Source organism: Equus asinus, chromosome 9, assembly GCF_041296235.1.
Source record: "Equus asinus isolate D_3611 breed Donkey chromosome 9, EquAss-T2T_v2, whole genome shotgun sequence".
Classification (NCBI taxonomy): Eukaryota; Metazoa; Chordata; class Mammalia; order Perissodactyla; family Equidae; genus Equus; species Equus asinus.
In genome coordinates, this window is record NC_091798.1 from 64,012,053 (window position 1) to 64,025,894 (window position 13,842).

Genomic DNA, 13,842 nt, shown 5'->3' on the forward strand with positions numbered 1-13,842 from the left:
CTGGATATTGTGTGTGTATGTATATGTTTGGGGGTGTCTGTGGTTGGTAGAGGGAAAAATCTGCTTAAACTGCATTGACTACTATTTTATTAAGAGGAATGCGTTTGACATTCTTATACGGTAAAACATTCTGAGGCATCTTCTAAAAAGAGCTAACTGCAAAGACTGGGTCAGACAGTTTATTTCAAATATTGGCTCTGTTCTCTTTTAAATCAATGACCTTGAGTTTGATACTTAACCACTCTGATCCTCCTTTTCCTTTTTGTAAAACAGAGAAAGTACATTTTAGTATTTATAAGGCAATCACCAGGTGTTCACTAAGCAAATTGTGTATACAGCAGTAAGGAAAAACTTAAGAAAATCAGCTTAAAGCAAGGAATCTAAGACAGATACACTAATACTAAGTTATGGAGAAGATTTTCGTAGGCTTTAGAGTCAGATCTGAGATGAGTTCTTGGCCCTTTGTAATTGTGTGACCTAGGGAGTTTCTTCATCTCCATTAGTACCATCCTCTGCCTCCCTCCACCAAGTCATCATCATCTAGTTCCTGCCATTCTGCAACAGCCTCCTGGCCAGTGTCCCCCTTCTGCTCTCTGAAAAACAGCCTCAGTGATCTCTTAAGAATGCGAGTGAAATTTTGTTGTGCTCTAATTTAAACTCTGTAGTGTCTTCCCATTACATCTAGAGTGAAAATCAAACTCTACCCCGTGGTCCAAACTCCTGGAGATCTAGTCCCTGGCTGTCTTCCTGACCTATCATCAGCCTCTCCTTTGTCTCTGACTCTTGCCTTGTTGGTCTCCTTCTCATCTCAGCTCAAATGTCTCTCCCTCAGCATCTTCCCTGATCGTCTAACATAAAGGATCCCCTTCCCTGCTACTCTGTTCTACACCACTCTGGTTATATCTTCACGTCACTTACCGTTCACAGGAATCATCTTGTTCATTTATTTGTTTTCTTGTTTATTGTATATCTGTTCTCCCCCAACAGAGTATACCATCTGTGAGGCAAGTGACTGCGCATCAGTTTTTGATTGACTTTTGTTTTGTGTCTTCTTGCCTAGAAGAGTGCTTGACTCACAGCAGGTGCTCAATTAATACAGAATGAAGTAACAAATGACTTTATTTCAAAGTGATTTTTGTTCACTTTCCATTCCTTATCTGTCAACACTTCTTTTTTTAAAGTACACTTTATTGTTTAGAACAGTTTTAGATATAATACTGTTTAGAACAGCTTTAGATGATAGTTTTGAACAGTTTTAGGTATTGTTATTGTTTGAATAGCTTTAGATATATAAGAAGATAGTACAGAGAGTTCCCATATACCCCGCATTCAGTTTCTCCTATTATTAACATCTTACATTAGTATGGTACATTTGTCACAATATTGAACCATAAAGATACATTATTATTAACTAAAGTTCATCCATTATTCAGATTTTCCTAGTTTTTCCCTGATGCCTTTTTTCTGTTCCAGGATCCTATATAGGATACAACATTAAGTTTTGTTGTCATGTCTCCTTCAACTCTTCTTGGCTGTGACAGTTCCTCAGACTTTCCTTATTTATGACAACCTTGACAGTTTTGAGGAGTACTGGTCAGGCATTTTGTAGAATGTTTCTCTATTAGAATTTTTCTGATGTTTTCCTCATGATCCATAACTAGGGTTACGGATTTTTTTTGTATATGAGAAAGACCTCAGAGGTTAAGTACCATTCTCATCACATTATATCAAGGGTACATACAATCAGCACAATTTATCATTGTGGATGTTGACTTTGATCACCTGGCTGAGGCAGTTTGTCAGGTTTCTCCACTGTAAAGTTACTCTTCTTCCCCGCCTTTCCATACTCTTGGATGGAAGTCACTATGAGCAGCCTATCTGAAGTAAAAAAACAAGTTAGAATCATATTTCTCAACATTTTCAACAGTAAATGGCAAATAGATTATAAATATAAAAAATTATTATAAGAAAATATAGGTGTCTATTTGTATATGATTTGGGTCAGGGACATCATCTAAACAAGAAACCCAGAAATAATGAAGGAAAATGGAATCATATATAAAGGCAGTCATGTGTTGCTTGACCATGGGGACATTCTGAGAAATGTGTCGAGTTATTTCATTGTTGTCTGAACATCATAGAATGTACTGAGGATTATTTTTAAGAAACAAAAGACTCAGAAAGTTTTTCTTGTTACCTCCTCCTTAACTGCATAGAAGAATTCAGATTAAAAAAGCCTCTCAGAAGTGAGCTATCACCTTAGCATAACATGAACTAGTTGGTAGAACAGGGAGGAACCTAGAAAAACCCATTTGAAGGGCTCCCCTCTGTGTTCTGTTTCTATGTGGCCAAAGAAACACTTGTTTTCTAAACTTTTGCTCCTTTTCACCTGCCTCTGAATCGCCTTCCTTCCCTTTGAAGTCCCTAACTCTCCCCACGCCCAACATCTTCTTTCGTCTTTAGCTCAGAATGGTATTAAAGGTGAAGGCTTTGGTCATTTTAGCAATTTACTCAGTTTTCCTGGCTTTCTCCTATGTATATGTGTTATTAAACTTTTGTTTTCTTTTCTCCTGTTAATCTATCTTATGTCAATTTACCAGGAAGGGTAGAGGAAAATTTCTTCCTCCCTTCCAGTAGTGAATAGATGGTATAGTCTACTACATACCCAGGCTATATGGTACTAATCTTACAGTGCTGCCCTCGTATACGTGGTCTCTCATTGACCGAAACGTCATTATTCGGTGTGTGACTGTATGAAATTTTAATATATGGCCAAAGTTAGCATAACAATGAAAAAACCCAAATATTATACTGACATAAAAGTACCTGCAAAATTTTAATATGATAATCATGCCAGTTATCATTGAGTATTTAGCATGTGCCCGTTATTCTTCTAAGTACAACACATATATTATTTCACTTAACTTTCAAAACAACCCACAAAAGATGTATATTTATTTTTCCGTTTTGCAGACAGAGACATTAAGGCACAGATAGGTTAAATAAACCACTTAAGGTGACAGATCTAGTAAGGGACAGAGTGAGATTCAAACCCCAGGCAGTCTGGCCTGTGCACTTAACCTCCTGGGACTGTGCCCTTGACCACTGTACAATATTGCCTCGAGTTGATAGAAAAAAGACAAAAATCCTAATAAAGAAAAAAAATGAACAAAATATATAAACATGCACGTCACAGAACAGAAAATGTAAGAATGAATGTAAAGTCATTCTTACAGGAAAAGATGCTCAATAATACTAATAGGGAAATACAAACTTTAAACCGCAGGGAAATACTATTTTCATCAATTAAATTGGCAATAATTAAAACAACTGATATCATCTTGTTCTGGTGAGGATGTGGAAAATGGGAATTTTCATGCTTTACTACTATGAATATGAATGACTAGAATGTTAAATTTTTTGTGTGTATGTGAGGAAGATATTAGCCTTGAACTAACATCTATGCCAATCTTTCTCCATTTTTGTATGTGGGATGCCGCCACAGCGTGACTTGATGAGTGGTGTGAAGGTCTGTGCCTGGGATCCAAACCCATTAACCCTGGGCTGCCAAAGCAGAGTGTGTGAACTTAACCACTACGCCACCAGGCTGGCCCCTAAAAATATTTTTAAATAATGTGTTATAATTAAAAGTACATATACTCTTAGATCTTGCCATTAATGTTTAAAAGCTTTTTTTGTAAAATGTTAACACACAGATGGAAGAGTATATAAAAATAAATATAAAGCTTAAAAATTATTATAGAGCAAACACTTGTGTACGCACCAGGTGAAGAAGTAAATCATTTTCAGAAGTCTCTTTTGTAACTCCTTCCAAAAAGATCCCCTTCTTTCCCTGATAACATTCTGCACTCGCCTACCTTTCCTTTGGCTTTCTTTACAGTTTTATGCTTTATATCAATGGAATATTATAGCGTGTATTCTTGTGTGTCTGGAGTAATAGTATGTTTGTGAGATCATCCTTGTTGCCCGTATAGCTGCAGCTTGTTTATTTTTATTTCCTTAACACTGAATACCCACTCTTGGGTCTTCTTAGGCTCAACGAGACAGACTCATATGATTATGATAGGCTGCACTCACCATTGACGACATCATTTAGCAGGATACAGCACAGGAAACTCAACACGCCAGCAGAGTGGCAACTGTTTACCTCCTGAGAGAGTTCTTATAGCAGCCCACACAACATAAGATAGTGTGTGAAGACTAGGAGCTAGTCTTCTTTAGCCCGTCCAAATGATTGATCATGTGAGGACATAAGACTCAGAGAGCTCGTGCAGTAGATACACAGGCTGTCCCAAAGTGAAACCACTGACTTTTTTAAAAACAGATTTATGGGTTCCTTCAAAGAACGTGCACTCTGGGAAGCCCAAAGGCTCTCTTCATCAGGTATTTATAGTTCACTCATAGCCCGCCTAGTCCAGATGTAGTGTACCAATCAGGTCATTTTTACTAAGTAATGGCTCCAATAACACAGATGACATCCACTTTTGCTAGGTTTTCAGGGGAATAGAACTAGAAAATTAACCCAAGTTTAAATTTGTCCGTTGGAAAGGAGAGAATGTTTTGTTCAACCTTTATTCACAGACATAGCCCACTTTTTGGTCCATGAGATGGAGAATTGGTTTGATTCCAGATGTTAGCTCTTATGAAAAGTGTTGATTTGAGCATTCTGTACATGTCCCCTGGTGTACAGGTGCACACATCTCTATTGGGTATATATTAAGCACTGGGATTGCTAAGTCAGTGGGTATGTCTCTCTTCAGTCTTGGCAGGTAACACTCAGTTGATTACCAAGGTGGTTGTACCAATTTACACTACTGCAAGAAGCATGAGAGAATTCTGGTAACTCCACATCCTCTTTTAAATGTTAGTCATTCTGGTGGGTGTGGAGTAGCATCTCATTGTGGTTTTAATTTAGATTTCCCTATTTATGATGTTAATAATAATTTCACATATTTATTGCCCAACTGCATTTCTTCTTTTGTGAATTACCTGTTTAAACCTCTTCTCCATGTTTCTATTGTTTGGGAGTTCCTTATGTATTCTAGATATGAACACTTTGTCAGTTATATGTGTTGAAAATATGTCCTACCACTCAAAGTTTTGCTTTTAATTCTCTTATGATGTCTTTATATAAATATATTTATAAGCAGAGGTGGTAATCAAAATATTTAACTATCGATATAGTGTGGAGATTGATAAATTGGAATAGTGTGCACTTGTTTACTGTTGGCCCCATGTACAAGAAGTGCAAGAACTTTTTTTTAAATTACAGCATCAGTTAGTGTGGCAAAAATTATACATGAAGTAATGAAATGCCAATACAAGAAGTAATGGGAAATATCAGTCAATAAAAGAATTGATACATTTGTACATCCATGTTACTGCATATTAGTATCAATTGAACTTGAGGAATATCTGATAAATTTAATGAAGAAAGCATGCTGCAGTGTTGTATATGTGGTTCCATTTATTAAAATAGTGTGTATAGGTTGGTCAATGTTTGTGAGCATTGAGAAAGATATGCAAGGACTCACACTAAACCATTAGTCTTGGCTATTTCTGATGGGTAGAATTGGAGGCAGTAGTGTTGGGAGGCAATCTCTTAACTTTTTCTTCACGCATCTCTGTATGTTTTGTTTGTTATAAACAGCACTGTTATGTTAATATTTTTAAAAACCTAATTTCTAATGAAATTTATAAAACATGAAATGGATAAAGGGGGTACTTTCTTATAATTCCCTTAGCACTTGGTACAAATGGGAAGATTAAAGCTATTTTGTACTCTTCATGCAGAGTAGGTCCATGTAGATCAAAGATACGTCATCCTAGGTGACTATTGAGAAAGAATTTTCAACCAACCTTCACCCTATCTATCTAATCAGATATCTCCAAGAGCAAGAGTACAATGAGAACAGGATATCAAGAATGAAGTCAATCATTTCAAAATGCCCAATTCTAGCAGACTTTCTGAGTTGTAACACCTCAACTCTTCCTCTATTTTATTATAAGCTCCATGAGGGCGGGGTTGTTTGTTTATTTTACCATTGTATCCCCAGTTTTAAGCTTAGTGTCTGATATATGGGAGATAGTCAATAAAAGCTTACTGAATAAATGCCCATTTTAGGATGGCAGTTTAAGAGTTGGCTATTTCATTAATCATTGTTCACTGGGATGTCTATGTTTGGTTCTAGTTTTCAGGGCACCATGACATTACCTCTGCTTATCCTGTGATCATGTGGTACTGTCATTACATTTGCATACATCTGTCTCCCCAGTAGGACTCTGAGTTACTCAGGGGAAAAATCTGATTTTTATTCTTTTTTTCCCCCGTATCCCACAGAACAACTAATTTAGTACATTATGAATATAGTAAGTTGTTAAAAATGTGTTTTATTCTTGCAGATCACTCTTTCTAATGGCATGACTCCAACAATTATTTGACACACAAATAAACAACTCATTAATTCTACTACCTATTCACTATTCCTCTGAGGTCTCTTTTGATCCCACATGCGTCATAAATTCTGTGGTACATCATTATAATCACTCTACTCATTGTCTTGCATACACCTTCAACTTATTTTTCTTGTTTCTCTTTGAAATACTTGTCTACTCTCTCTACACTTTCCCCATGGGATCTTTTCAGTTCACAAGACTTTAAATACCATATATGTAGTAATCAATCAAAAATTGATGTATCTAGCCTGAAATTTTCTCCTGAAATTCAAACTCATATATCCAACTGCCTACTCTATGTCTCCACTTGGATGCCCATGGTCATCTCAAACTTAACATGTCCAATACTGAACTTATTCTCTAACCTTACCCTAAATCTGCTCCTGTGGCAGTCTTTCCCATGTCAGTAAATAGCAATTCCATCCTTCTAGTTACTCAGTTCAATCATGACTCCTTTTTTTCTCTCATGCCTAATTTCTAAATCATTGGGAAGTCTGGTTGGAGATAATGTCAAAATATATCCATTATCCAAACTGTTCTCTTTACTTACATTACTATAATCCTGATCCAAGTCACCATTACTCTCACCTAAGCATACATGTGCTCCCTCTCTTGCAACATCCCATTTCCCCACACTCCAGCTCTCAATGCAACATCCAAATGATTCTGTTAAAACGTAAATTGAATCATGCCACTCTTCTTATCAAAGCCCTGCAATAGCCTCCCATCTCATCCAGAGTTAATCTGGCGACTTGTCACCTCTCTGACCTTACAACATACATCTTTCCTCCCCTGCTCACTTTACTCCAGCCACAGTTGGACTGATTCTACTTGCATGGAGGGAGTAAAGGCTTAGCTTAAGTTGAACCAACACTGATTTATGTGAGGAGATAAATCAGTCTTCAACATAACTGAAGCTGTGCTGGATTTTACCTGTGAAGAAGGCCTACACCAACAAGACTTCTGGCAACCATTTTAGAAACTTTTTCAGTGGCTACGAAATTCTTTGACATCGTAAGAATTATGTTTCTCAATCCAAGGATATGATAAGATCAATCTAGGAGGCCTGTACATATATTTTTTATTTTACTGATTGTGTGTGTGTGTGTGAGAAACATTCTTATTAAGGTAAAGTACTTGTTTAGGAAATAGTTACACTTAACCACTGGAAGTTGATTAATTAAAAGTTGGAACTGATAGCTATAATTATTGATTTTTTTTGTTTGTTTAGGCCATTATTTTCAGTCACAAAAGAATTCATCAGGAGATTCAACCAAACAAAAAATCCAAAAGAGAAGGAAGAAATTTTGGAACAAGCTAGAAAAAACATTCTCAGATGTAAGGTAATGGCACACTATTTGATTACTTAGTATGTGGACTTTCTCTTCTAGTTGGTGGGTGATTATATGTTCTAAGATATTGAAATAAAAAATAAGAATACAGCTTTCTTTAATTATAAGAAAGCATAGTTAAAAATATTAATGCAAATTAAAGTTAAAGCTTATAACCAAATAATTCAGTGTCAAATGGCTTTTTGGATGAAGAATCTCCGTAAATCATTAGAAAATATATCTGTCAACACTAGCCTGAGAGCCCGCAGCAAAATCAAAGGTTGACAAATAAATTTTTGATTATGAAAATTCTACTTTTTCCTTAAAAGTTTACTAGGATATGATGTGTCCCAAAGAGGAAAAAAAATTTCCTAAATCTTTATTATACATGTACAAAGTACTCTGTTCTTTAACAAACTATTCACTTAACTTGTAAAAACAAGTTCTTTAAGAGTATACCATTAATTCCCAAATTTTTAAAGACATATCAAAGCACAACAGGAAGTGAAATAAGTCCTTGTTTTGCCTTTCCTACATTAGACCCCATTTAAGTTTGGCAGAGAAATAATATACATATAATTTTGCTTTAATACCGAATAATTCATGAAATAAAAGTTGCACAAAACCAGGGCATAAATTAAGCCATCTTTTTTGTTGTGGTCGTTGTTACTTCCCAGTATTTTGTTTCATGATTGCCCATATATTTAAAAATTTGAAAAAAAAATGATAAAATTTGATTAGAAAAATGAATATACTCTTGATAAGTGTACCAGAAAGTGTACTTTTGAAAGGTACTAGAAATTAGATTCATCAATGAGCTTCTCTCCGATTGGCCAACTTCTCCCTTGGGCAGCCCCAGGAGTGGTCACATTAAGAGAAGGGGGGCAATCTTGATACCTCTGTCTGCTTTATCTTTAGTCCATCCACAGTGAAGGAGCCAGAGTTTTCCAGCAAATTGGCATCAAATTAATTTCTGTTGAATCACATTTCTTTAATATACTTTTCCTTCTAATATCAGAGATGCATTCTTTTGGAAATGGGATAGAAGTAATCCCTAGAAAGTAAAGAGTGAGAATTATTTTCAGCAAATAACTAATGATATTACTCAGACTATTGACAAACATTCTCTACATTTTAACTAATACAGTTTACGTAAAATGTCAAAAAATAAAAATAATAAAAGCAAAACTATAAAGTGTTCTACAACTCTGGCCACAGAGCATCAGCCTCATAGAATGACTTCCAGAATGTAACTAAGGGATAATCTAAATTAATTAATTAATTGATTTTTTAAAAGCTGCATATTTTGGTTTGTCTCTTTCATGCTTCCCCATAACAGAGAAAATTGGGTCTCAGAACCTTAGGCGCTGGGAGGCAAGTTCATCTTCCTACAGCATGGACTGAAGTGGTATATCTGGCTCAGTGCAAAGGAGAAATCCAAGACGGTATGTGCTCTAACTAAGGTCTTCTTAGTTACCTTATGTGTTTTCTAGATTAGCAGTGAAGGCATAATTTGAGACCTTTAAATATGTAGAAATTGTGCAGGAGCCAAGGAAATATTGCCTTTCTCTATTGAAATACCTGATAATGTTTCATTATGAAAGTCCCTTTTGTAATTTTGAATTTATGAATTTGACTGCTCGACTTTTTAATTACAAAATTGTTTTAAAAACTTTTGCTCAGCATCATCTTTATTGCTTTTCTCTAAAATTAGGAACAAATTAAAAAGTAATATAAAATGTCGTTTAGTGATTTTCAATTACAATAGGCACTATACTTTAGAGAAACTTGTTTCTGCATTTTATAATTCTTACTCATGAAACATTAACCAAATGGCCATTTGTTTTTCACTTATTTTAAACAGCCGTTTTACTCATTACCTTTCTTTGATCACTTCTCATTTATGTGTCTTCTATCAAACCACCACCCTCAACCAATCTAAAAAAGAAATTAAAAAGCATTATTTTTAAGGAGGTAAAATTCCTTCTCTCGTTGTCCTAAGTTATATGTGTGTACCTTTTAAAATGAGTTTTAGAATGTTAACCATATGAGGTCACAAAGCATTTCCCCATGTAAATTGGGTTTTGTAGTGCTATCTGGGAGTTTTCAAGCAATAGGAAGAGTAAGAAGGATTTTGTATTTAACTTGCCTTTATGGCACTTCATCGCAGTGCCGTCCATGGCCTGACCTCTATTAAATGTTTAAATGATATTGAAATAAACACTTTTGCCTTGCCAGCAACCAACAGCTACCTGCTCTTTGTCACTTAAACCTCAGTTTAACGGCAGTGAAGACTGCAGAGTCACGTGATTCAGAACAGTCCTGGCCCTTCCCAGCCTCCGGGGCTGAAACGTGGTTGATCTAAGTTAATCATGGCGGTTCCCCTTTGCTTGTCAGTGATTAGATTAGGGGTGCTCACATGGCCTGGTTTCCACCAAGAGAGGTAAAGACACATCTGTTTGGAGTACTTTTTGTTGAATTGCTTTTCCATAAGACATGCCTGGGAAGAAAGCACCCCTCAGAAGTCATGCAGTGTCACTTCTGCCATGTTCTGTTGTTTGAAGCAGTCACAAGGCCTGCTCAGGTTCAAGGGCAAGGGAGCATAGACTTCACCTCTTGTTGGGAAGGGTGTCAAAGAACTTGTAACTGTTTTGAAACCTGCCTGGTCTTGGCGACTGAGCAAATAGTTAATTGCAAGACTTAATTGTAGCATGTAGAAAAATAGCATGATTTATAAATTATGGAGTTTCTACTTTTTAATATTTCAGAAGCTTTAGATATGCTTTATGCTTCCCTGGACCATGCTTCTTTTGATTATGATCATCTGCCTGCCTTATTTTTTGTTGCGGAATCAGTTTTATATAGACTCTGTTGTGATGCATTCCTAAGGACGTACTTATATTCACTTGAAATAAAGCTGGCAAAGGTATGTTTTAAAATATTTTTATGTTTTAATTGCTACATGTTCTATGTGTATCCACATGACATCTGTTTTAGGATCTAAACAGGCCATTTGGTTTTATTATGAAATATTCTCTTGTTGGGTGGTTTATTCTAGTCTTCTCTAAATGTGGAGAATACATTATTGCTTGATATCCAAATGGAGATAGTTTGAGAAAATATAGCTTCACCAACTATGTAAGAAAATAAGATTTAATTAAAAATCAAGTTTATACTTATGTCTGAGTATGTATAGTTTTTCTCCTTTCTATTTCAAGGATTTTAAAATTTTCTAATTTAAGGATTTTTAAGCTTTTCCTCTTAAAAATGGCAATGTGTAACTCTAAATAGTTGCTCAATTTGGGCTGGCCCTGTGGTGCAGCGGTTAAGTTTGCAAGTTCCGCTTCGGTGGCCCAGGGTTCACCGGTTCGGATCCTGGATGCGGACATGGCACCGCTTGGCAAGCCATGCTGTGGTAGGTGTCCCACATATAAAGTGGAAGAAGATGGGCACAGATGTTGGTTCAGGGCCAGTCTTCCTCAAAAAATGAAAAAAAAAGTTGCTCAATTTGAGAAGACAAGTTGTTCTCTCAGTATTCTGTATCGTTTTAGAGCCATAGGATGGGAAACTATCTTCATGTAGCTCATGTTTTATAAGGTCCTGGAAGTCATATGGTTCCCCTCCCTGTGATGATCATGGTTGCCTGCTGCAAAATTTGTTATTATTCAAAGAAATTTAGCTTACATAGTGGTTGTATTGCAAAGAAAGAAAAGAAATGCTAGAAGAAGTATTTCTTTGAGAATATATATGTATGCACACACACACATATATATACAATTGAAATTAAGTATGGTATTATTTTCAAAATAACAGTTGAAATTAAGTATGGTATTTGCAAAAATGTATTTTTTCTCATTCAGTTTTGGTTATGAACTGTTTGAAACCAAGCATGAAAATATTCATGAGTGTCAGTCAGGGCATTTTTGGAAGATACCATATTTCAGTCCTTAAAAGTCAAGCCTACTGGACAGCCACATGCAAAAGAATGAAAGTAGACCATTACCTTACACCATGCACAAAAATCAACTCAAAATGGGTTAAAGACTTGAATGTAAGACCCAAAACCGTAAAACTTCTAGAAGAAAACATAGCCAGTACGCTCCTTGACATCGGTCTTAGCAGCATATTTTCAAGTACCATGTCAGATTGGGCAAGGGAAACAAAAGAAAAAATGAACAAATGGGACTACATCAAACTAAAAAGCTTCTGCACAGCGAAGGAAACCATCAACAAAACGAAAAGACAACCTAACGATTGGGAGAAGATATTTGCAAACCATATATCAGATAAGGGGTTAATATCCAAAATATACAAAGAACTCATACATCTCAACAACAAAAAAACCAACAACCCAATTAAAAAATGGGCAAAAGATCTGAACAGAGATTTCTCCAAATAAGATATACGGATGGCCAACAGGCATATGAAAAGATGCTCAATATCATTAGCTATCAGGAAAATACAAATCAAAACTACAATGAGGTATCACCTCACTCCAGTCAGAAATGCTATAATTAACAAGACAGGAAACAACAAATGTTGGAGAGGATGTGGAGAGAAGGGAACCCTTGTACACTGCTGGTGGGAGTGCAAACTGGTGCAGCCACTATGGAAAGCAATATGGAGTTTTCTCAGAAAATTAAGAATAGATCTACCATATGATCCAGCTATCCCATTGCTGGGTATTTATCCAAAGAACTTGAAAACACAAAGGCATAAAGATACTTGCGCTTCTATGTTCATTGCAGCATTATACACAATAGTCAAGACTTGGAAGCAACCTAGGTGCCAGTCAACGGATGAATGGATAAAGAAGATGTGGTATTTATACACAATGGAATACTACTCAGCCATAAGAAATGATGAAATCCGGCCATTTGTGACAACATGGATGGACCTTGAGGCTATTATGCTGAGTGAAATAAGTCAGAGGGAGAAAGTCAAATACCGTATGATCTCACTCATAAGTAGAAGATGAAAACAACGACAAACAAACACATAGCAATGGAGATTGGATTGGTGGTTACCATAGGGGAAGTGGGGAGGGCAAAAGGGGTGATTAGGCTCACATGTGAGGGGACGGACTATAATTAATTTTGGGATGGTGAACATGATGTAATCTACACAGAATTCGAAATATTTTACTATGTACATCTGAAAGCTATATAATGTTATAATCCAATACTACTGCAATTAAAAAATAAACAAACAAATAAATAAATAAAAAGGGGGAAAAAAAAGTCAAGCCCAGCTCCTCTCTGACATGTTTGAGGATAAAAGACTAGTGGAGATGAGGCAAGATACAGACAGCACATAATAGAAACTGAACATGCAAAGAACTGAGGCTTTGTACGGAAGAAGGACTGGAGGAAAAGAGATAAGGTGTTTCCAATGGCTGTGTTTGGGTGGTAAGATTATGATGACTGTTGTTTCTTTCTTTTTTCTGTATTTCCCAAACTGTCCATTATGGATATACATAAAGGATAAGATATCTACATATCTTTTAAAATCTCTGTAATCATAGATATCTAGCTATATATTTTCTATAATGAAAAAAGAATGGAATGGGAAAACATAGAGCACGTCTGGCTTTTCTCCTCTTTCCTTCTCATCCCCTTTAGGGACCTTTTCCCATTTCTTGCCTTTTATATTTCTGCCAGCAATAAAAATGACTATCAAGTAAGGTTTTAGCCATTGCACACATTGCTTATAATTTATATACACCATGTCATTTAAGTTTTAAAAGATTCCTATATCTTCTCATCTGAAAGTTTAGACAATTTTCACAGGTTCATATAACAATTGCAAACACTTAGTACTAACTATGTGCCTTGCACAATGATCAGTGCTTTAGATGTATTAGACATTAACTTATTTAATCCTCACAACAATCCTAAAAGGTAGACACTATTAGTATCCACCATTTTATGACTGTGGCACAGGGAGTTTAAATGAATTACCCAAGGTCTGAGCAGAGAAGGTTTTGAAACCTAGAGTCCAGTGGACTCTCACTCATGATGCTACACATTTACAT

At 35.9% G+C, this 13,842-nt stretch overlaps 1 protein-coding gene across 8 annotated transcripts in view; it reads left to right on the top strand.

Moving 5' to 3' along the window:
* TMEM232 (transmembrane protein 232) overlaps positions 1-13,842 on the top strand; it is a 178,343-nt gene that overhangs the window by 25,530 nt on the left and 138,971 nt on the right. For 6 of the 8 annotated variants that reach the window (XM_070517613.1, XM_044780089.2, XM_070517617.1 and 3 more), the window contains exons 3-5: positions 7,709-7,820; positions 9,148-9,253; positions 10,577-10,734. In XM_070517613.1, the coding sequence (XP_070373714.1) occupies positions 7,709-7,820; positions 9,148-9,253; positions 10,577-10,734 (376 nt within the window). The remainder of the gene's footprint in view (positions 1-7,708; positions 7,821-9,147; positions 9,254-10,576; positions 10,735-13,842) is intronic. The other 2 variants (XM_070517615.1, XM_070517619.1) reach the window with 1 other exon arrangement.